Genomic DNA, 20,948 nt, shown 5'->3' on the forward strand with positions numbered 1-20,948 from the left:
CATGATTGCTCGATTATTCTAGTTTCACTATAATGGTATGCTTACATTTACATATTTGTAAATTTAAATATCTTAGTTCGATCTCATATTGAATATTAGAAATTATAGACAAACCAATGACGATTGACCAAATTATATTATCAAGCAGGGCATAAATTTTTTAGGTTATGTAAATGAACTAATTAGTAATTATATTATTTTCTTCCTTTTCCCTCTTTGCTTGATTTGCGCTGAGCTTGGAACGTAGTAGGACACACAAGCGGATAATGAAATCTATCGGTAGATTCTCCGAGATCCACTTCTTTGCAGTATCCATCCTCTCCAATGATGTAAGCTACATTGCTATCCGTATCAAATCATTTGAGGCTTTGAGCCACAAGGTTTGGCACAAGTAGGGATTCAAAACCATGAACCTAGTGTAGTCTTTAGTGATGCCTAACAATAAACCATGGCAGTGATAGATTCTAGACATATCGAGCCGATGAAACACAAATACTGTATAATGTTAGGTCAAAAATCCTCTGTGTTAGATATGTTCGGTCTGAAGATATAGAAAGGAAACGCTAACTGAAGCTGGGTCAATCGTGGGCTTTAGAGTCTAACGGACTAAACAAGCAAAGCTCTCTTAACCTTCTTTCATACAACTATTATATTTATAGTGTTACCACAACTTTGTCAATCCTATTTTTCTTAGACTCCTATCTCCTATATAATAAAACGGAAGTACACAACATTATTTTGTATACTATATAATTTTAATAAGTTGGTTACAAATAGGTTATAGATTAAGTTTTATATTATTTGTATATTCTGGACTTATTGTTTCCAAAAATCTTAAAAAGAATATTCTAAAGAATCATTTGATATCATCTAACTTACCATATTAATTTTTTAACTAAATTATTCATCAAATAAAATCTTTTGATATCTAGCTTAACATATTAATTTGTTAATTATTATTATATTTTACCTCTCATTTTTATATATGAATCTATTTTGTGAAACAAATAAATTCTCATATTATTTATTATAATTAAAAAATAGTTTTATTTTCAGATATACCATAAGTCGAATTTTTAAAAACAAATATAAATGATTCAATCTATAAAATATTCAATTTTTATTAATATTTTTTTTTTAAAAAACAATATCTATTGAATTAAAATTTTACTGAGTAACGGGTCAAAATTTGAATATTTAAATTCAATTTCATACTTTTTTGTTGAATTTTATAATTTTATATAATATAATAAATTTTAAATAATTTATTTTGAAATATTTTTAAAATATTGAAACTTGATATTAAAGTTAGGAACTAGAAACACTCTAAATTGGTTTGTTATAGCAATGTCAATAATATGTCACTATAGTATGAAAGAATTTATAAAAACCAAGTATATTAAAAAAAAGTATAACAATATATTAAATTACTCATAATATAATAACTCGGCTTTTCAAAACCAAATTCACAAAATTATGTCTTATAATGACATTCAAGTCATGAGGTAAAATATAGATTGTTGAAATAACTTCACGTACATAAACTAATACAACATATTAAAACTTTATTTTAAAATAGAAAATATACAAAATTTTGTATAAAATAAAATTTAACCAGTGTTATAGCACGGGTACTTATCTAGAATCATTAACAATATAAAACTTACAAAAATAAGTGTCTTTTTCAAATCATCATATTTAGCATATGATTTTATTATTTAATATTTTATCCAATTTTTTTTTAAAAAATAATCACATAAATTATATTTTATAAAAAAATTACAATGTAAATAAAATGAATTTCGAGCACGCCCGTGCTCGAGCACGGGTCTTAGTTTCTATTAAGTTTGGGTAACAAGCTCAATTGGCTGAATTTGAGTTTCTGAACAATTGTGAAATCAAATCCGGTTTAGTCAAACCGGTTAAAAACCATTATGTGTCGGCGTTAAGCTGCCGGAGCTCAGGAGAAGAAGTGAAGTAGATTCTTTAATGGCTGTCGCACCTCCCAATCTCCGAGTCACTCCCTGCGCTTGAACAATAGTTTTGTTCAAAAGTAGTGATACGGCAACAACACCATTTATTAGCTCAATAACTTTCTTAACAAAGAGCCCATTGGTTTTGTATAAGCACCCTCATATAAACCACCAACTAAACCCTGGAAATATCTTGCACGTTATAACAGTGAAAAAGACAAAGGAAATACACGAAACTGTCTAAAGTAAGAAAAAGTGACAAGGGTTTAACAGTTTTAATAGATGGGTGGTAAGTCTCCATAAGCTACTTGACCATAGGTCTTGTTTCTGTTTCCTCAAAGCTCTACGGATATTGCTGCAAAACATAGAAAAACAATCTACATGAATACTAGAACGAGCTCAAACAACATAAAGGGAATGCATTTATTTACCTCTTTAACCAATGCCTCATGCTCTTTTCTCTCTTTCCGCCTATAAAGCATTTCCTTCCCCCATTTTTCGGCCCCAAACTATGTCAAACACTCACATTAAAGCAAAGAGGCTTCATTCAAAATATATGTTACCTCGTGTTTCTGTCTACTGAAAGTTACCTGAGAAAACAGGCGCCAGAGACGTTTCAGTTCTTTCCTATGAATTTGTCTGAACCGGATATCGCCTTGAAGCATATGTTTGGCCAATGACCATGACTTCAAAAAATCAAACTCTGTTTGTACAGAGGCAACTTCAGCCATGAGAGCTTTATAAACATCACCAGAGCGCTGTGAATAAAGAAACAATTTAAAATTTCAAAGCAAATACGTACTAGACAAGTGAGTGAATATAAAAGGCAGGTTCGTATACCTCTTCTTTGATATCCTCACTCACTAACCCGATGCCACAAACGTCTCCTTTCTATCCTTCGTACTTTACTGGAACAGACATCTTTTTGAAGCACGGTTTTGACTATGGACCATGAATTAAGCAGTGTAGCTTCATATTCAGTTAATATAGAGGGAGCAGCAGATGGCAGTACTTCAAGTAGAAGGTTTTTATAGTCATCAACACAACACGGGAAACACAAAAAACTATTTACAGGACATCCGAAAACGAATCTTTACCATTTTGTTTCTCTTTAATATCCTCAGAAAGTAAGTTCATATACCTCTTGTTTATGTAAAATATGATCCGCATAGTGGCGCCAAAGAAGTTTCGTTTCGTCTTTAGACTATTTGGTGAACCGAATATCACTTTGAAGAAGTTGTTTTGCCATCTTCCATGAATTAAGCGGGGTTGTTTCGACTTCTGTTTGTACAAAACTAGCTTTGCCTGGCAATACTTTAGCCATTAGAGCTCTAAAATTATCACGACGTAGCTGTGAAACACAAGAAATCATTTAGACAAAATGTTATTTAATGAAATTTTTTTAAGCAGGGAGAATAAAACATTTACCTTTTCGTCCCGTTTGACAGTCCCAAAAAATGTAAAGCCTCTCACACCTACTCTATGGCTATAGTCATTCTGAGCCATTGACAAGGAATTACGCGGAGTTGTCTCGACCTCTGCCTGTTGAGAGGCACAACGCTGCAAAACATTAAAAAAAGCCTACTTAGATGAAAACGGCACATAAAAGTAACTTCCTAATGCAACATTTTTATATATTAAGGGGCTGTTATTGGATGAATGTTTTGTATCCATATACAATTGGAAATAATGAAAATAAAAAATATGGATTTTGAAATAACATGTTTTATCCTTGGATTTGAATCTTTATCTATTTAAATCCATTTAAAAACATAATATGGATTTTGAAATCCAAAAAAAAATCATAACATGAATAACATGAAATTTTAACAAGAATTTATAAATCATAGAACCAATAACATATAATTTTGATAAGTATTTTAAAATAAATGATTGAACAACACATGATTTTTGTTTGGATTTCCAAATCCATTAAAACCATAGAACCAATAACCCCCTCTAAATGAGCATGTAACCTAACTTGCAACATGGAAACAATCATTTTTAAGGCATCCTTTATCTTATAAAGCACAAGTCACCTAGCCAATTAGATCATGCCACATAGATTTTTAATTTATAATTTAAACCTCATAATTTTTTTTTTAAAAAATCGTGAAAAAAGAAAATAGGAAAAAAAGAGACAAACCTGATAATTAAACAAAACTTACCCCCACAACCTTCGCAATTTTCCCAACTGCAGCTCCCCACGTTCGTCAAATTATCTTGCTTCAACTGCCCTAATGGAACAATATTAAAACGGTTTTGCTCATTATAACCTCCGAAGATTTCACCTTCTTTTTGCAACTATGATGAATCTATGATAACCAATTTTGTTCTATAAAGTATATCTGCATTTGTTTCTATCATTCCAAATCTTTTATGCCATTTCTTCTTTCCTTTACATACAAACTGAAAAATGGGCGGGCATATCACTTCTTCAACACTAGCTTGAGAGATCTCATACCATCATTATCAATTAAATTTCTCCTACATCGTTGATAAATCTCTCCATTTTTCATCAACAAATTTGAGAAACTCTTGACTACATGGATTATGATTCATCATTGGTGAATATCTCTATTTTTGGTATGTTTTCTTTTTATTTCTCAACGTTTGTATTGATATGATATCCGTCTTATTTTTCTTTCATGAATCTGTTAGTTTCCTCATTTATGTATCTTCTTGATGTGTGCGTAAGAGGAAGACGGCCGGTAGAGAATAGATGGCTAATGAAAATGAAGATTCCACTTGAGTCATGTTCTTTTCACATTCAATTGGTCAAATCCAATTATATTTAATCGATCTTACTATCCAAAAAAAACTCTTCTCTTTCTGTTATTTATATATATCCATGTTTCGTGATTTCCATTGACAATAATTTTGATTGATGTACCACATTTCACACCAAAGATAAACCTTTACAATATAGGTTTTTAAAGTTCTTCTATCATATACAGTACACATCGATGATAACACTAATTTTTGTCATTTGCTTTGCAGAAGAATAACAAGATCAATATGTAACAACAACAATGTCAGTCGTTACATTCAAATTCGTATTCTTCTCTATTAAGATAATTTTATAAGTCTTTGTTTCTTAGGTCGTAATATGGTGTGATTTCGCAAAACTTCCTTAGTTCCTTATAGTTTGGCTTATATTAGTTTGCAGTTAAACATCACATAATTTCTATATAGTTGTAAGTGTATACAAAATGAAGAAACAATTTGGACTATAGATGCGTTTTTCAATATTTTCTTATTTTTCCCTGCAATTTTTTTTGTCTTTATGTATGTGATGTCTTCTTCATACTAATTGTTTTTTTTCTTTCTTTCCCTCTCGACAACTCGACAATGAGTACATCTGTTAAACTGATCTCCAGCCAGGTTCTGTACGCAACCATCTTAATATCTGAATCTACTTCTATTTGCTTTTCTTCAAAAGTTGATGTGTGATTGTTGGAAACTATACTAAAGATGGTTTTGCATTTTATTATCTAGGTGTATTATGCTTTGGTGGAAGAACAATAGAGGAAACAAGTGAAGCAGAAAAGAACGAAATAATGTCAATTTTGTCCGCGCATGGCGCGGGTGGTATACTAGTAGAATATCATTTTGAAAAAAAATTGATAGAATGAAAGAAAGAAGAACATGCACAAAACACAATAATGACATGCCACCTATGATACTGAGAATACATTTCATTTACCTCTTTGTCTATGGTTTCCATAGCAGCTTCTTGTTCATCATTTTCCAAAAGATAGTAGACTATCGCTACATTTTTATAGCTGAAAAACAAAAAAACAAAAATTATTTACAAAGTCCACCTAATGAATGAAAAAAAATTATTGAACTCACTCTATAGCTCTGCTATGAGTTCGCCTTAGGAGTCTCTTGTCTGCATAAGTTTTGGTAGCAACTCCGATGTGGAATTTGGGTTTCCCAATATCCTACAAAACAAAAAATCAATGTGTATTGTATAATGTCATACAATCAAATGAACAGAACTGTAAGACAAACAAGGAAGTAACTCACAATGTCTGTTGATTCCACATTTCCTTTGTTGTTGATATCGTCCCAAGTATTGTCATCTTTGTAAGAGGGCACATCATACATAAACAGTCAATTGGTTTCATTTTGGAGGAAACAGCCAGGTCCATATATGGGAACGAGGCGTGGGTGCAGTAGGCGATATCGATGGATGTAGTCAAGTTTTTCCCCGGTGAGCCAATGTGTTTTTGACTTATTGCAAATAGACTGCAACTTGTGATCTCCAAAAGTTAGTTTTTGAAGATTCACCACTTGTGCAACAGAAAAGCCCTAAGAACATTAAAAACAAAACCAAGATCATATAAGAAAATCATAGACAATTCCGAAAATTATTGAAATCAAACCTAACAACAATTCAGATTCACAAATTATGCCAAATAAAAAGTTAATAGAGTTTTTCCTTAACCTAAACCATAGAGAAGCCAGTGAATATACATAGAACTAGAAAACCTAGACAATTTCAAAAATTATAGAAACCCTAACAACAATTCAGATTATGCCAAGACAATTTCATCGCAAGATACATATAAACTTACAAAAAAAACCGAAGTCATATCTGATTACAATGCTTACTGCAAATTGTTGAAATCAAACCAAAGATCTCACATGCCACCGGTTTGCTGAGGATATCCAAGAGGTAAATGAACATAATTTTATCCACATGTCTTTAATCTAATTGCTTTGAAGATTTATGTCATTCGAAATATTTTTCTCTAAATTGTTTCATAGCGTTATGGTGATGATTTTAAAGCTCTACATAATTGGCAATTTGCCATAGTGAAGTTCTTGCAACAAATGTCTGTACAGATGAATTAATTAGTAATTAGAAATATACTTCAAAAATACTTGTGTAGAAGAATTAATCAGTAACTTTAATAGAGCAAAATCCTCTTTCTTTCCTTTTGTCTCTCTCTCTCACGAATTCTATTCTAGTATTTTTGAAATACATTTTCATTTTCAAAAGAACTACAATCTATGTCATTGCTTATATCCATATCCAAACAAATTTAATTAATTCTATCTATTATCCATATAACCAAACACAATTTAAATATTTGGAATATCCATATAACGTTTCACAATTAATAATATATATATTTAGAAGATTTTGTCAATATTTAAATTTATGATTCTCTTATCATCTTTGTTTGATTTTATTTTTAGTTGTTTTGAATAATCATATAATACATAAAGTTACTAAAAAATATCTGCATATATTATGATTCAAAATTAAAAACAGATATATATATATATATTAATATTACTCATTTAATATAATAAGTGTGTGTTTAACGTCTCACAATGGTTAAAATGTTTAGAGAATGATTCACAGTCATATTATAAATAAGATAAAAAATAAATATAAATCCGGATGTCTAGGAAGCTTCACCTAATACGATTCCAAATTTAAAGTTTGTATATGATTTAATTCGATTTTTAGTAGAACTTTTTAATTAATTTATCCAAGTTTAACAAAAAATTTTAAATTATGATTTTTTAAAACATATTCAGAATAACACAGACAAAGTTATATTGCATGGTGGGACGAATTTGAGTTGATATCACGTGAAATCCTCGTTTTACTATTTTTAACAACACTAAGACATATCAACTAAAACTGATCTAATTCAGATTATATTAAACAAAAATTACGAGTCTGCCAAATAAATATAGTAATTTGTTATTTCTCCTCCAACATGACAGTTGCCGTTAGAATACGGTTTACAAACTGAACCTAACTTTTTAAAAACCAAAACAAAACCAACTTACTTCTAGTTCTAATATAGTACAACTTAACCATAGCTGTGAATATCGAATCAAATAAACGAAGACTTTTTCCGTATATTTTAATTTCAAGTTTATACACTTATTTACTTCATCAGCTAAGATTATATAGGTTTGGCATATATCTATCAACAATTTTGTCAAACCAAATCGATCGAACTTGTAGAGAGTAAAAAACCGGAATCTCCCAATCTTAAATTACCTCCTGAAAAGATTTGAATGCAAAAAAGGGACCACAACCGCCAATGTCACCGACAAGAGTGAAAAAAGAGGCGTAATAAATAAACTAACACATTTTCGAACAAGAGTCCATAACGTTAACATATTCACTCACACACACACATGCTGTGTAGTTCATTATTACTCTTTTCTCTCACGCTCTCTCTTCTTTCTTTAAAAAAACCTCTCACCAAACTTATTACTCATTTGACAAAAGAGAACAACACAACTCTCAACAAAAGACACAACATGAGCTACACTCTCTTTCTCCTTCTGCTCACTCTCGTCCACTCCACTTTCTCTTCATTAGCTCCTACGGACCGAGCCGCCTTGGAATCCGTCAGAGACTCTTTAACCGACATGCCCGGTTCAGCCTTCTTCTCATCCTGGGACTTCACAGTCCCTGACCCTTGTTCCTCCTTCTCAGGCCTTACTTGCTCTTCTTCTCTTGGCCGTGTCACCGGCTTATCTCTTGGCCCTAATCTCTCCGGTTCTCTCTCCCCTTCCATCTCCAATCTAACCCACTTAACCCAACTCATTCTCTACCCCGGCTCTGTCACCGGTCCTCTCCCTCCTCGGTTCGATTCCCTCCCTCTCCTTCGACTCATTTCCTTAACAAGAAACCGCTTAACCGGTCCTATACCCATTTCTTTATCATCTCTCTCAAACCTCCACACTCTTGACCTTAGCTATAACCAACTCTCAGGTTCTCTCCCTCCTTTTCTCACTACTCTTCCTCAACTCAAAGTCCTTGTTTTAGCTTCAAACCATTTCTCCAACAACCTTAACCCTGTCTCTAGCCCCTTGTTCCATTTAGACCTAAAGCTGAACCAAATCTCCGGCGAACTCCCACCCGCTTTCCCGATCACTCTCCGGTACTTATCTCTCTCCGGAAACTCAATGCAAGGCACAATCAACGCCTTGGAGCCATTAACAGAGCTGATATACATCGACCTCAGCATGAACCAGTTCACCGGTGCAATCCCTAACTCGCTCTTCAGCCTCACAATCTCAACAATGTTCCTACAACGAAACAACTTCATATCCATCGCCACCTCCAAAGCGCCGTCATTATTACCACAGGGCTCCATTGTTGATCTGAGCCATAACTCAATCTCCGGAGACTTACCTCCCGCGCTCGCCGGAGCAGAGGCTCTGTTCTTGAACAATAACCGTCTCACAGGAGACATTCCAGAGGAATACGTCAAGAGCTTAATCAATGGTACAACAAAACAGCTCTTCTTGCAACATAACTACTTCACGAGATTCCCTTGGAACTCTGGTCTCCAACTACCAGACTCTGTTTCTCTCTGTTTGTCTTATAACTGTATGGAGACGGATCCAATCGTTGGTTTGTCCACGTGTCCGATAGAAGTTGCACCTCTGCTCTCAAGACCTGCTTCACAATGTTCAAGGTTCTATAATCACAGCTCCACTGGTTAAAGATCAAGTTTTGTTTTTTTTTTTTTCTTCCAAAGAAAATGACAAGTTCCTTTTAGAAGCGTTATCAAAAAAAACAAAAGATGACATTTTTAGGAATTGAACCGTTGTGTCTCCTAGTGTTTTCTTAAAAAAATCAAAAGTTGAAAAAAAAAAAAGGTCTGTAATAGTGTGGTCCTCACGTGTAAATCAGATTGTAGTGTTTATGGGAATATATAATTTATAGATTGGTCCTTTTCTTGTTTATTTCATTTTATTATTGGGAAAGATATGCCATTTCGAGATGAAGGAAATAAAACACACCATTGGTTTTGTATGTCTCCTTATCTTCAATTGTCATTATCCTTTTAAATAAAAAAAGGTATAGACTTTTTATTCACTTCTGTGGTCTAGATAGCACTCAAAAACACTGTTTCTTTAAAATGATTGAAGATATTTGTTGTGTCCAAGCATGTTGGATATGGAAGAGTTATTAAGAACTTGTAAGAACTTAATGGTGTTGTGTTGATTTAGTTAACCATTAACAACTTAAGTGCCAAATATAATTAGCTGTTTACAGACATACCGACAAAGAATTTTAAGTAATAAAGTAGAATAAAGCTATCTGATTTGTCAGAATGTTAAAAACGAGTCCAAGTTGACTCCTTCAGAGCTTTGATTCTCGTTCCAATAATACTCCGTCCACCATCTCTCCTCTCGTAGATCTAAGAAACAGAGAAAACGAGAAAGAAAGTATGAGAAAGGGAGATCGTCAGATTGTAGAACATGAGTTGCAAGAAACTGGTTTTAGTCCAGAATCAGAGAAAGCCAAGAACAAGTATGTTGAAGAAGAAGACGAAGATGAAGAGGAAGAGGATGAATCTGTGGAGAAGATCTTTGAGAGTAGAGAAGTACCTTCGTGGAAGAAGCAGCTGACCTTGAGGGCTTTTGTGGTGAGCTTTTTCCTAAGCATCTTGTTTAGCTTCATTGTTATGAAGCTTAACCTCACAACGGGAATCATACCTTCGCTGAACGTCTCAGCTGGTCTTCTGGGTTTCTTCTTTGTCAAGACATGGACCAAGATGCTCCATAGGTCTGGGTTCTTGAAACAGCCATTTACTCGCCAGGAGAATACTGTTATTCAGACCTGTGTTGTTGCTTCTTCTGGCATTGCCTTTAGCGGTAAACAAAACTCATCTTCACATTGAATTAGAAATCAATCAGTTTTTAATTGCATCTTGCCGTAGTTTTGCTTGCGTGTGTTTTGTGGCATTCTAATATAAAAGTACAAATCTGTCGAGTCTTTTGTACTCAACACTCACCTGCTTTCTCTCTCTTTCTAGTTATGTCAAGGTTTTTGCTTTATAATTCTCTCTCTTTCTAGTTATGTCAAGGTTTTTGCTTTAAAATAAATGCATCTACTTGGGCATATGAAATTTATACAGGAGGCTTTGGAACATACCTCTTTGGCATGAGTGAACGAATTGCAAACCAATCAGGAGATGCTTACCGTGGAGTTAAGAACCCTTCTTTGGGTTGGATTATGGGTTTCCTCTTTGTTGTCAGCTTTCTTGGCCTCTTCTCGGTTGTTCCCCTGCGAAAGGTTGGTCATATCATAACTTTTGTTTCCTGCTTTCTCTCTTGTGAATAAAAAAGGAACAATGGAGTTATGAGATCTTGCATTGCCAATTTCTGTGTGTTTGCAGATAATGGTAATAGACTTCAAACTAACATACCCAAGTGGTACTGCAACAGCTCATCTTATCAACAGCTTTCACACCCCTCAAGGAGCCAAGCTAGCAAAGTACGAACCTTTCACTTTATGCACTTTCAAGTCTTGAGTTCTCTGCTTCTTTTTGACTCCATGCTGCTCTCTGCATCAGGAAACAAGTGAGGGTGTTGGGGAAATTTTTCTCTATAAGCTTCTTATGGAGTTTCTTCCAATGGTTCTTTACTGGTGGAGAAAATTGTGGGTTCTCCAACTTCCCAACATTTGGACTCAAAGCTTACCAGTACAAGTAAGCTCAATAAACAATTCACGTAACTCGAAATTATAGAGCATTGGCTTGAACCACAATCTGGTTCCTTTCTGGTGAGAGTCTGATATACAAACAGGTTCTACTTTGACTTTTCAGCAACATATGTTGGTGTTGGAATGATATGTCCATATATAATCAACATCTCTGTCCTTTTGGGAGGAATCCTCTCTTGGGGGATAATGTGGCCTCTTATTGAAACCAAAAAGGGAGATTGGTTCCCTGATAATGTCCCATCCAGCAGCATGCATGGTCTCCAAGCTTACAAGGCAAACTAAACTCTCCATAACATTTCTCTGTTAATTCTCTCTATGAATCGCCCTGCTTCAAGTTAATCTCTCTGTACTTGACTATGTTTTTTTCTTTCAGGTGTTTATAGCTGTTGCTATAATCCTAGGAGATGGCTTATACAATTTTTGCAAGGTGCTCAGCCGGACTCTTTCAGGACTATTTGTACAGCTTCGAGGCACTACAACGTCTATTTCAAGAACCTCCTTCACACTAGAAGAAGACCCTCATGCTTCCCCATTAAGCCCAAAGCAGTCTTATGATGACCAACGTCGTACAAGATTCTTCCTCAAAGACCAAATCCCGACTTGGTTTGCTGTTGGAGGTTATATCATAATCGCTGCAACATCAACAGCCATCCTCCCTCACATGTTTCACCAGCTAAGATGGTATTACATTCTGGTCATATATATCTGCGCGCCTGTCTTAGCTTTTTGTAACGCGTATGGAGCTGGACTCACAGACTGGTCCTTGGCTTCAACTTATGGAAAGCTCGCCATATTCACAATCGGAGCTTGGGCTGGCTCTGAGCATGGCGGTATGCTGGCTGGTCTAGCAGCATGTGGTGTCATGATGAATATAGTCTCAACAGCTTCGGATCTGACACAGGACTTTAAGACAGGTTACCTCACGTTGTCATCACCAAAGTCAATGTTTGTGAGCCAAGTGATTGGAACAGCAATGGGTTGTGTGGTATCTCCTTGCGTGTTCTGGCTATTCTACAAGGCGTTTGATGATTTAGGTCTCCCAAACAGTGAATACCCTGCACCGTTTGCTACCGTATATCGAAGTATGGCTAAACTAGGAGTGGAAGGTGTCTCATCTCTACCGAGAGAATGCCTCGTTCTATGCTACGCGTTCTTCAGTGTAGCGATTCTCGTAAACATAGTAAAAGATAGTCTCAAGAGCAAATGGGGAAGGTTCATTCCTCTTCCAATGGCAATGGCTATACCGTTTTTCTTGGGACCTTACTTTGCAATTGACATGTGTGTGGGAAGTTTAATACTTTTTATCTGGGAAAGAGTAGATGCAGCCAAGGCTGAAGCTTTTGGGACAGCGGTGGCTTCTGGTTTAATATGCGGAGATGGCATTTGGTCTTTGCCAAGCTCAGTGCTGGCTATAGCAGGAGTAAACCCTCCTGTTTGTATGAAGTTTCTCTCTGCTGCAACCAATTCAAAAGTCGACAACTTCCTGAGTAGATCTTCTTAAACTCAAATATAAGTGTAATGATGCTTCTTCAAAATTTTCCCTTTTACCTGTATGACGTAACTCGTATATAAAGATCTTTAGATTCATGATCGTCAAACAGTTAAAGACCATATCGAGCACATGAAAAAAACCCAAACTTGGGTGGACTAAGGATACAAAAAGAGATTTTTATGGTAACCCGTAAGGCTCAGATGAGAGAAGATGATAACCTGAGCAAAATTGAGGTGGAATCGTCGATTGTGTTCAGTAGAAAAATCGATTCTTCCGATTGGGTTTTCGAAGGTGTGAGCATGAGTGATCAAATCGGGTTTTCGAGAGCTAGGGATTTGAAAAAAATCCATCCTTTTTGCTTTGAGCCTTTGACTCCATCATCTTCGATTAAAAACTAACAAAAATAGAGAGATGAGGTGTCGCGGTGACAGATATAAAAGGGGTAACGAGAGAAACCGTCACTTCTCCTTCTCTCTCTCTCTCTCTTTCTCTTTCCCTCTTCTCTCCTTCAAATCCGTTCTTCCTTAAAAAATCAATTTCGCTCTCTGTTTACATACTTGGTTTGATTTTTCAATTGCCTCTCTGTTTCTCTGTCTCTGTGATTATCTTTCATCAGAATGAACGGGAAGGCCTCTGTTTCCAAGGAGCTCAACGCCAAACATTCCAAGGTCCCATCTTTTTTTTTGTTTCCTCTTATTCTTTTTGATTTCACCAATTGATTTTTGCGTCTAATGGCTAAAAGGTTAAAGATTTGTGTGGGTTATAGATATTGGAAGCACTTTTGAAGCACCAGGACAATCGAGAATGTGCAGATTGTAGATCAAAGTAAGCATGATTGATGATAACATCTTCTTAATGATCATTTAACAAAAATGGTAAGAGCTTGTGATGTTGGATCTATCTTTATTTACAGGGCACCAAGATGGGCAAGTGTGAACCTTGGGATATTCATTTGTATGCAATGCTCTGGAATCCATCGTAGCCTCGGCGTCCATATCTCACAGGTGCCTCCCTAAATTACCTCTCTTTTGAAGATGAATGATACAAATTAGTGTTACTGATGAATTTTCTGAAAACAGGTAAGGTCTATAACTCTGGATACATGGCTTCCAGATCAGGTTGCTTTCATGCAATGTAAGCTCCTCTTTTTGTATATAATGAATTGAAACCCATTTAGTAGTTGAATTCATCATAATAATCCCATAATGCTTCTTATTCTCGTGTTTAGCTACCGGTAATGCTAAGGCAAATCGGTATTGGGAATCAGAATTGCCTCCTCATTTCGAGAGAAGTTCAAGCGACATGTTTATAAGAGCCAAGTATTGATTCTATTCTATGCTAGAAAGTCTTCCTTCATCTGCTACAAGACAACTCTAGCTTGAATCTTTTTCTTCTTCTTATGTTTGTGTTATTTTTAGATACAATGACAAGAAATGGGTTTCACCTAAAGGGATTCAACCGGCTCCTATAGTTAGTAATCTAAGCTGCAAAGTTAGTCACTTGGTAGAGAGCGGCTATAAGCCTGAAACTCCAAAGAAAGCTAGAACTCTTTCACTTGACGAAGAGATCCTTCGTAATCATGTTCTTCACGCAACACCTCCAGAAACAAGAATTCGCGCGGTATGTGGTATTCTCACAAAGTTCACTTTCTGAATGCAAACAAATTCATTTTCATCACCATTGATCCTACGGCAAGAATCAAGAAACCTTTTTCTAGAAGGATCTTGAGTCATTTTTCTCATAAACCGTTATGTATAATGCAGGGTTCGGTAGATATGAAGGAGAATGTATATGCTCTACCTCTACCAGTGGGGCTGGAAGTTAAGAAACCAAATCAAAAGAATGAGATTTTCTCCAACGAATTGAATCAGAATAGAAGAACCACCATAGCACCACCATCAAGCTGGGCTACTTTCGACTGTAAGGCCAAGATTCAGGCTTCTCTTTTTTACCTTCTTTGAATTTTTTGAGGTTTTGATTCTTAATCTCTTATGTGAAACAGGAAGAGAATGAGATGGAGTTTTTGGAAGCAAATCATCATGTGGGCTTTTTAATTATAGTCGACAGGTTGGCAAAGATGGGATGACAATGGAAGTTGGTTCTGTTTTCTATTTTTTTTTCATTTATAATCCAAAATTGGTTGCTTGTAACTAAAGCATTTTTCTAAATACAATGGAAGAGGGGACATCTTGAGTATATATTTGACAAAAGAAAGCAATACCAACTCACCAGTCTGTATTATTTTGAATTGTTGGAGAAGTAAATAGCAATACAACAGTAATGATTTCAATAGTCAGAGGCTCAGAGATTTGAGTCACTGGCTCATTGTTTCTCATTTGGTTTGAACTCTGTTTGGTTTAGTTAGTTAAGTTACATAATAGAAAATAAAATAAAATTGAACCGAACTTTAAACACACTAAATCGATCCGGTTTGGTATATTTGACAACAGTAACAACAGTAAATCAATTGGATTGGTCCATACTCCATAACAACAGTAATGATTTCAATACTCAAGTTTTGAGTCACTTTGAGAGTCATTGACTCATTGTGTTTCATTTGGTTTGAACTCTGTTTTGTTTAGTTTGTTTGGTTACATTAATAGAAATCGAATAAAATTGAACCGAACCTTGAAACACACTAAATCGATCCGGTTTGGTTAATTTGGCAACGGGTTTATTGAGAAGAAACAGAGTTAGCCAGATTCAAAAAGGCTTAATAGAGATATGGGCCTTAGGCCCGAGAGAGAGGATCAAAAACTGGAATGAGGAAGAGGAACAGAGCAATTGTGGCGTCTAGTAGACTGAAAGAGCGACGGAGATGGCGGCGAACGTGTGTCTACCTCCCACGGCGGCCATGGCTGTCCGGCCAGAGGAAGGCGTTTCGAATTCTAAACCTACGCAGAGCCAACCTAGGCTCTATCTCAGCAAACCTTCATGGATAGTCAGAACTCAGGTATGAAACCAAAAACCTCAATTTCTATATCTCTCTAGACTTTTGATATCTGAAATAAGAAAGAGCTGAGTGCTAAGGGGGTATTCGATGTTTAGCAGTCCGGAGCTAAGACGTGTGTGAAGAGAAGGGAGAAAGACCGATGTGTAATCTGCCATGGAACTGGAAGAGTTGATTGTTTCAACTGTTGTGGGAAAGGTAATGAAACAGAACTTGTCTCTCTGTATCTTAACTTAAAAAAGTCTCATAAAGAAACTTAAATTCTTGCTTTTTTTTTGTGATAATATGATTAAAGGGAGGACGAATTGTGTTGATGTGGAAATGCTTCCAAGAGGAGAGTGGCCCAAATGGTAACACATATTTTGAAGACAAAAGATGTTCTTGTGGCTTTGTATCTCTCTGATATATTTGATTCAAGAACTAAAGAAGTGTAGAGTTTTGGTCACAGGTGTAGGAGCTGTGGAGGGAGTGGATTAAGTGACTGTTCTCGCTGTCTTGGCACTGGAGAGTACAGATACATTATGGGTTTCCGCTTCTTAAACCAAGAAGATGATGTTGATCCTCCATAACGATTTGTGTCCTTGCCAGTTATTGTAGATGTTCAATAGCCTTATGACCTTTAGTTAATGTAAATGGTTGCTCCTGCCTTGTTGGTCATGATTTGTAATCTTTATGGTCATCATATTTCAAGTGAAGAGAAATCGTTACGTCTTGTGTCTTTTGAATCTACAGGTCCTTTAGTGTATACTACTTGTGTTGAAAAGCTTCATAATTTGATCAAGAATCAATGTCTAGTGATGTTCCTTTGAGTGGGAACAAACTCAAAACTCATGTTTGATTGTTTGGGAAACGAAGCTCAATTGGCTGAACTTGAGTTTCTGTGAACAATTGTAAAATCAATTCCGGTTTAGTCAAACCGGTTAAAACCATTATTTATTTAATTTATTTCTTATTTTCATATCCTATTCTTATCGTTTATGGCTTCCGTTGCTTTGCCGGCGTTAAGCTGCCGGAGCTCAGGAGAACAAGTGAAGGAGATTCGCGTTTGCACGAATCGTACCTGCCGGAGACAAGGCTCCTTCCAGATTCTCGAGACTTTAACGGCTCTCGCACCTCCCGAACTCCGAGTCACTCCCTCCGGTTGCCTCGGCCGATGCGGCGCCGGTCCAAACCTCGTTGCTCTCCCTCAAGGTCTCATCCTCCGTCACTGCGCCACGTCTTCTCGTGCTGCTGAAATCTTGTTCAGCCTCTGTGGTGAAGGTGGTCGTGAAGCTTCTTCGTCCTCCGCCGTCGCAGACGCTCTCACCGCTTTAGCGCTCACCAACAATGCTCTCTCTCAAATCGATGGTGGAAACTTCTCGGAATCTGAAGCTCTTCTCACTCAGGTCTGTAGAATTTTACATATTTGTCGCAGTTTCTTCCTCTCCATTCTTGTGGAGCTTGCTTGACCAGAGATGTGTATGGTCGCAGGCTTTAGAGCTGAAGCCCTATGGTGGCTTGCATAGAATCTTCAAACACAGGTAACAAAAAGGACCAAAATTTTCATTTTTTGGTCACTGTTTCTTCAGAGATTGTTAGATTGTTAGAATCTGGTGATTGCAGAGCAGTAGCAAAATTGGGAATGCTTGATTACTCTGGGGCTCTTGAAGATATAAGCCGAGCTCTAGCCTTATCTCCCAACTATTCTGAGGTATACTCTGGGATAATAGTCTTTTGATTTTTGTGGATTTCATGTTTGAATTCTTATTTCAATTTATGACTTCATCTACCAGCTCTACATTTGCCAAGGTGATGTCTACGTAGCAGAAGGTCAATATGAACTCGCCGAGAAGTCGTACTTGAAATGTCTAGAGATAGATCCTTCTCTTCGCAGATCTAAATCATTCAAGGTTTGTTTTGTTACATCTCGTGCCTCCTTTATTTAGCACTTAAGCATAGATAGATGTACCTTCCCAATGGAAGATAAGCTTCTATGCCTCTGGCAGGATGAATGCTTTTGCTTAAAATCTCATAATCTGATATTTGAAATCTCTGTTTCGAGACATTTTACAAAATTCTTGGTGTTTTAACTATCACTGCAGGCCCGGATTGCGAGCCTTCAAATGAAAGTTGTTGAAGTAGATGTGACATAGAAGTATTCTGACATTGGGAGTTGTATCTGGATGCATACTGATGATAGGTGTCTACGTGTTTGTCATAAAAAGGGTAATTCTTTTTCCTCTACTAGATCCTTACAAGAAATGTCTCTTTTTTTGTGTAGAAGGTTGGGTTTCCAGTGTGGCAAGGGATGCATATAGGTTATTAGTGTATCAAGATGTAATGACATTGCGCTGTATATATATAATATTATTCATATGATATTATCGAAGTTAATGACATTATTTTGGTACTAAAGACTACCCAAACACCAAGCTGCCTATCTTTGATAACCATTACGGTACTCAAGGAGCTACGTTAATGCTTAGCTTCTGGCCATTTTCACAGTGGTCATCCACTCCGCATATGAACCATAGCGTTCCAACTTCTGATATGATTATTGAGTCGTTGCCTTTGGTGAAGAGAGATGTGTAGTTGTCTGTTCCACAATCTGTGTATGCTGTAGAGTTAACTTGCATAACATTATGCTGGTCACTTTTGTAGTTGAATACTGTTGAAGAAGATAGACAGATTTAGCAAGGTGAATGCTGAAGAAGTGAGATGGGATTCAACTTTGATTTTGCTGAATTTAGAAATCCAGGAGTTAAGAAAAATTACCTAAGACATCGCCTACATGAAACTCCCTTCCTTGTGTCCAGTTGGTATAGTTTGTAAAGAGCTCCCAGCCACTGCTGTCGCCAACTATATGTTCTGTTCCTTCAGATATTAGCATGAGAGAAGATAAAGAGAAAATGACATAGAGTATAATCAAGCTGGAAAATCGGCTTTCCTGATGAAGCATTGTTATCTCTTAACCTATCGTTTTCCAAGTTATCCAGAGATACAGTATGATTATAAATCAGTAAGCATTTGTGGGTGGGAAGGTCATGACATTGTTGTGTTAACCAGATAAGTGAGTCATGAAAACCATACATATGTGGATCAAGGAGTCACACATTGTTTGCGGGCTACAACAAACAGTGCATCGGGGAGATGCACTGAAAAGCATTACACATAAGCGATAGAGCATACACGAAGTCGTGTATGCATTTTTCATAGTTTACTGATACACCTTAGGATTAAGCTAATTAGGCAAGTTGAAAGTGCAGCATGATGGAGCGGTAGCTGATGGCTTTGTAAAGAGGTTAATGTTGTTGAGCTTCTTCAACCACTTGAATCCAGTTTTCTCTTCGGTTTTGTTCTCCTTCTTCTTCTTGGTCTTATACTTATCCAGGCCAAAGCATCCGGATGAAACCTTATCATAGGCGGCGGGCTCCGAGTTCCCCGATGCCTGAAGCGAGTAGATGCGGTTCTGAAGAAGGCAGACCTTGTTAAAATGATCATCTCTCATCTTAAGAACACACCGAGCGAGCCCAACAGCTTCGTTCTTCATGAACAACGCCTCTGTGGCCAGCTCTCTGTTCTCCTCTAAGAGAGAAGTGAGCTTGTAGCCAAGATTAGCGTTTTCCTCAACAGCTACTTCCTTCTCCATCTCCAGCAACATGACGAACTTCTTCAACAGGTCTACAGTCTTGGAGGCTTCGTGAAACTGCTGCTCTTTGTAAAGTAACTCGTGTTGCACAATCTCTTTGTCCAAGTTTGCGGTCACGAGTTGAGAAACAAGCTCATCCACTTTATCTGAAACCGCAGAAGAATCTTGCCTCTGTTGAAAGGATAAGTTGCTGTCGAAACTGATGTCACTGACGGAATCAATGTCTGAAATGCAGTCGTCGTCGTCGTCATCTTGGAGAGTGTGAATAGGACGAGAGATTGTGGGTTTAAGCAGCTGCAGATTCGGTTTGGTAGGATGAGAAGAACGACCCAGGAGAGTGATGTAGCCGTTGTAGAGGTCAAGGCAAAGCGAGAGAAGGAGGGGTCGTCTCTGGTAAAACCATTCAGCTCGTTGAGCAAAAGTATCATCATCTCCTTTGTTTTCTTCAAAAGCAGACACACGAAGGATTTGCATCCGAGCTTCAAGATCTGTTTCCAGCATTTTTCAAGACAAGAAGTAATGTGAGAGAAAAAGAGACAAACTGAGAAGAAAGAGAAAAGGGGGGTCCACTGTTCTGTATCAAGCTTTTGTGTGTTTTGAAAATTTGAAAATGTGAAAAGCTCCAAAAAGAGAATGAGGAGAGAGAGAGAAGAGATTTGAAAATGGGAAGAGGAATAGTACCGGAGAGAGATGGCAACTGTGGAGGGGGATGAGTAGCTTCCATGGATTTTTTGCTCTTCATCTTCTTCAACCTGGAAGAGATACACTTTTGGTTAGTGGTTTTTATAAATGTATAAAGCAAAATGAGAATATATGCAAAGATCAAGAAAGAGAGAGAGAGACATTGATGAATTTTTCAAGAAGATAAGAAATGTTACAGAAAAGGAAGTTTTGGATCGCTGAACACTAGTATTAATGAAGGATCGGAGTGGGAAAGAAGATACAAACCAAGAAATAGTGTAGTGAGAGAGAGAAAAGAGAGCTGACACGTCTGATCAGTTGTATCAGTAGTGCAGAGAGCATATTTAACAGGCAAAATCCGCCAAAGCAACAAGCATTTGATTTCGTACCATTCATGTTTTAACACGTGTCTTACGTATTTGGGTTTAGTAGTTTCGGCCCGTTTACTATTGGGCTTAATAAATCATTGTATTTTCTGAATTTTGAGATTCAAAGGTTTACTGACAAGTCCGAGTGTCTGACATAACAAATTTTTTAAAAATTAGCGGAAAGAAGAGAGAGAGAGAGCATGTAGAGTTGGTGATTAATAGTAACTAAGGTCAATTATTGATCTAAGCAGATATACTTACTATATAAAATTATAAATACAAAATGTGTTGTAAATAGGAATAAAGGTAACACTATCATTATCTTTAATTTTTCCATAAAGAAGAGAGAACACA

General features: G+C 36.4%; 7 protein-coding genes and 1 long non-coding RNA gene across 11 annotated transcripts; 5 read left to right on the plus strand and 3 right to left on the minus strand.

Moving 5' to 3' along the window:
- Window positions 1–7,982: 7,982 nt before the first annotated feature.
- On the plus strand, window positions 7,983–9,699 carry LOC104765606 (uncharacterized). The gene has a single exon (XM_010489351.3). It carries the CDS (start codon window positions 8,148–8,150, stop codon window positions 9,465–9,467), a length of 1,320 nt encoding a protein of 439 aa, XP_010487653.1. The 5' UTR covers window positions 7,983–8,147; the 3' UTR covers window positions 9,468–9,699.
- A 90-nt stretch (window positions 9,700–9,789) lies between these two features.
- Window positions 9,790–13,073, plus strand: LOC104765608 (putative metal-nicotianamine transporter YSL5). Its single transcript, XM_087500894.1, has 6 exons — window positions 9,790–10,625; window positions 10,889–11,046; window positions 11,150–11,247; window positions 11,327–11,461; window positions 11,559–11,748; window positions 11,849–13,073. Exons 1-6 carry the CDS (start codon window positions 10,199–10,201, stop codon window positions 12,974–12,976), a joined length of 2,136 nt encoding a protein of 711 aa, XP_087357020.1. The 5' UTR covers window positions 9,790–10,198; the 3' UTR covers window positions 12,977–13,073.
- On the minus strand, window positions 9,964–13,321 carry LOC147920321 (uncharacterized). The gene is made up of 4 exons (XR_015590729.1): window positions 13,186–13,321; window positions 11,180–13,023; window positions 10,359–11,083; window positions 9,964–10,168 (listed from the first exon to the last, which is right to left on the minus strand). It is a non-coding gene; the product is annotated as an uncharacterized LOC147920321 (long non-coding RNA).
- On the plus strand, window positions 13,076–15,191 carry LOC104765607 (putative ADP-ribosylation factor GTPase-activating protein AGD15). The gene is made up of 9 exons (XM_010489352.2): window positions 13,076–13,409; window positions 13,584–13,635; window positions 13,734–13,792; window positions 13,881–13,971; window positions 14,047–14,101; window positions 14,196–14,286; window positions 14,386–14,587; window positions 14,731–14,887; window positions 14,970–15,191. Coding segments are annotated over exons 2-9 (708 nt in total). The 5' UTR covers window positions 13,076–13,409; window position 13,584; the 3' UTR covers window positions 14,972–15,191.
- Window positions 15,192–15,705: 514 nt separating this feature from the next.
- On the plus strand, window positions 15,706–16,701 carry LOC104765609 (uncharacterized). 2 transcript variants are annotated; one of them, XM_010489357.3, is made up of 4 exons: window positions 15,706–15,920; window positions 16,019–16,115; window positions 16,213–16,267; window positions 16,366–16,701. In XM_010489357.3, the coding sequence occupies exons 1-4, from the start codon at window positions 15,786–15,788 to the stop codon at window positions 16,484–16,486; spliced, it is 408 nt and encodes a 135-aa protein (XP_010487659.1). In that variant the 5' UTR covers window positions 15,706–15,785; the 3' UTR covers window positions 16,487–16,701. The 2 variants fall into 2 exon arrangements, with proteins under 2 accessions (XP_010487659.1, XP_010487658.1); XM_010489356.3 differs by having other exon boundaries at window positions 15,728–15,920; window positions 16,016–16,115.
- A 12-nt stretch (window positions 16,702–16,713) lies between these two features.
- Window positions 16,714–20,733, plus strand: LOC104765610 (uncharacterized). 2 transcript variants are annotated; one of them, XR_015591345.1, is made up of 6 exons: window positions 16,875–17,302; window positions 17,388–17,437; window positions 17,520–17,607; window positions 17,690–17,806; window positions 17,999–18,122; window positions 18,558–20,733. XR_015591345.1 is itself a non-coding variant. In XM_010489358.3 (5 exons), the coding sequence occupies exons 1-5, from the start codon at window positions 16,895–16,897 to the stop codon at window positions 18,047–18,049; spliced, it is 714 nt and encodes a 237-aa protein (XP_010487660.2). In that variant the 5' UTR covers window positions 16,714–16,894; the 3' UTR covers window positions 18,050–18,311. The 2 variants fall into 2 exon arrangements, 1 of the variants encoding a protein (XP_010487660.2); XM_010489358.3 differs by lacking the exon at window positions 18,558–20,733 and having other exon boundaries at window positions 16,714–17,302; window positions 17,999–18,311.
- Window positions 18,249–18,855, minus strand: LOC104765612 (mavicyanin-like). The gene is made up of 2 exons (XM_010489359.2): window positions 18,672–18,855; window positions 18,249–18,564 (listed from the first exon to the last, which is right to left on the minus strand). Exons 1-2 carry the CDS (start codon window positions 18,853–18,855, stop codon window positions 18,359–18,361), a joined length of 390 nt encoding a protein of 129 aa, XP_010487661.2. The 3' UTR covers window positions 18,249–18,358.
- On the minus strand, window positions 18,923–20,560 carry LOC104765613 (kinase-interacting family protein-like). Of its 2 annotated transcripts, none has more exons than XM_010489361.3 (3): window positions 20,494–20,560; window positions 20,227–20,297; window positions 18,923–20,033 (listed from the first exon to the last, which is right to left on the minus strand). In XM_010489361.3, exons 2-3 carry the CDS (start codon window positions 20,285–20,287, stop codon window positions 19,138–19,140), a joined length of 957 nt encoding a protein of 318 aa, XP_010487663.2. In that variant the 5' UTR covers window positions 20,288–20,297; window positions 20,494–20,560; the 3' UTR covers window positions 18,923–19,137. The 2 variants fall into 2 exon arrangements, with proteins under 2 accessions (XP_010487663.2, XP_010487662.2); XM_010489360.3 differs by having other exon boundaries at window positions 20,389–20,536.
- Window positions 20,734–20,948: the final 215 nt, after the last annotated feature.

The sequence above is a fragment of the Camelina sativa genome, chromosome 19 (assembly GCF_030686135.1).
Source record: "Camelina sativa cultivar CO46 ecotype springtype chromosome 19, ASM3068613v1".
Classification (NCBI taxonomy): Eukaryota; Viridiplantae; Streptophyta; class Magnoliopsida; order Brassicales; family Brassicaceae; genus Camelina; species Camelina sativa.

Coding starts and splice junctions, on each gene's coding strand:
- LOC104765606 (XM_010489351.3), top strand. CDS start 8,148: ATGCTGTGTAGTTCATTATTACTCTTTTCTCTCACGCTCTCTCTTCTT.
- LOC104765608 (XM_087500894.1), top strand. CDS start 10,199: ATGAGAAAGGGAGATCGTCAGATTGTAGAACATGAGTTGCAAGAAACT. Junction 10,626..10,888: donor TTCTGGCATTGCCTTTAGCG/GTAAACAAAACT, acceptor AAATTTATACAG/GAGGCTTTGGAACATACCTC. Junction 11,248..11,326: donor CAAGGAGCCAAGCTAGCAAA/GTACGAACCTTT, acceptor TCTCTGCATCAG/GAAACAAGTGAGGGTGTTGG.
- LOC104765607 (XM_010489352.2), top strand. CDS start 13,585: ATGAACGGGAAGGCCTCTGTTTCCAAGGAGCTCAACGCCAAACATTCC. Junction 13,636..13,733: donor TCAACGCCAAACATTCCAAG/GTCCCATCTTTT, acceptor TGTGGGTTATAG/ATATTGGAAGCACTTTTGAA. Junction 14,287..14,385: donor GACATGTTTATAAGAGCCAA/GTATTGATTCTA, acceptor TGTTATTTTTAG/ATACAATGACAAGAAATGGG.
- LOC104765609 (XM_010489356.3), top strand. CDS start 15,786: ATGGCGGCGAACGTGTGTCTACCTCCCACGGCGGCCATGGCTGTCCGG. Junction 16,116..16,212: donor TTTCAACTGTTGTGGGAAAG/GTAATGAAACAG, acceptor ATATGATTAAAG/GGAGGACGAATTGTGTTGAT. Junction 16,268..16,365: donor AGAGGAGAGTGGCCCAAATG/GTAACACATATT, acceptor TTTTGGTCACAG/GTGTAGGAGCTGTGGAGGGA.
- LOC104765610 (XM_010489358.3), top strand. CDS start 16,895: ATGGCTTCCGTTGCTTTGCCGGCGTTAAGCTGCCGGAGCTCAGGAGAA. Junction 17,438..17,519: donor CATAGAATCTTCAAACACAG/GTAACAAAAAGG, acceptor TGGTGATTGCAG/AGCAGTAGCAAAATTGGGAA. Junction 17,608..17,689: donor TATCTCCCAACTATTCTGAG/GTATACTCTGGG, acceptor TTCATCTACCAG/CTCTACATTTGCCAAGGTGA.
- LOC104765612 (XM_010489359.2), bottom strand. CDS start 18,855: ATGCTTCATCAGGAAAGCCGATTTTCCAGCTTGATTATACTCTATGTC. Junction 18,565..18,671: donor TCATGTAGGCGATGTCTTAG/GTAATTTTTCTT, acceptor CTTCTTCAACAG/TATTCAACTACAAAAGTGAC.
- LOC104765613 (XM_010489360.3), bottom strand. Junction 20,034..20,226: donor ACAGTTGCCATCTCTCTCCG/GTACTATTCCTC, acceptor TGCTGGAAACAG/ATCTTGAAGCTCGGATGCAA.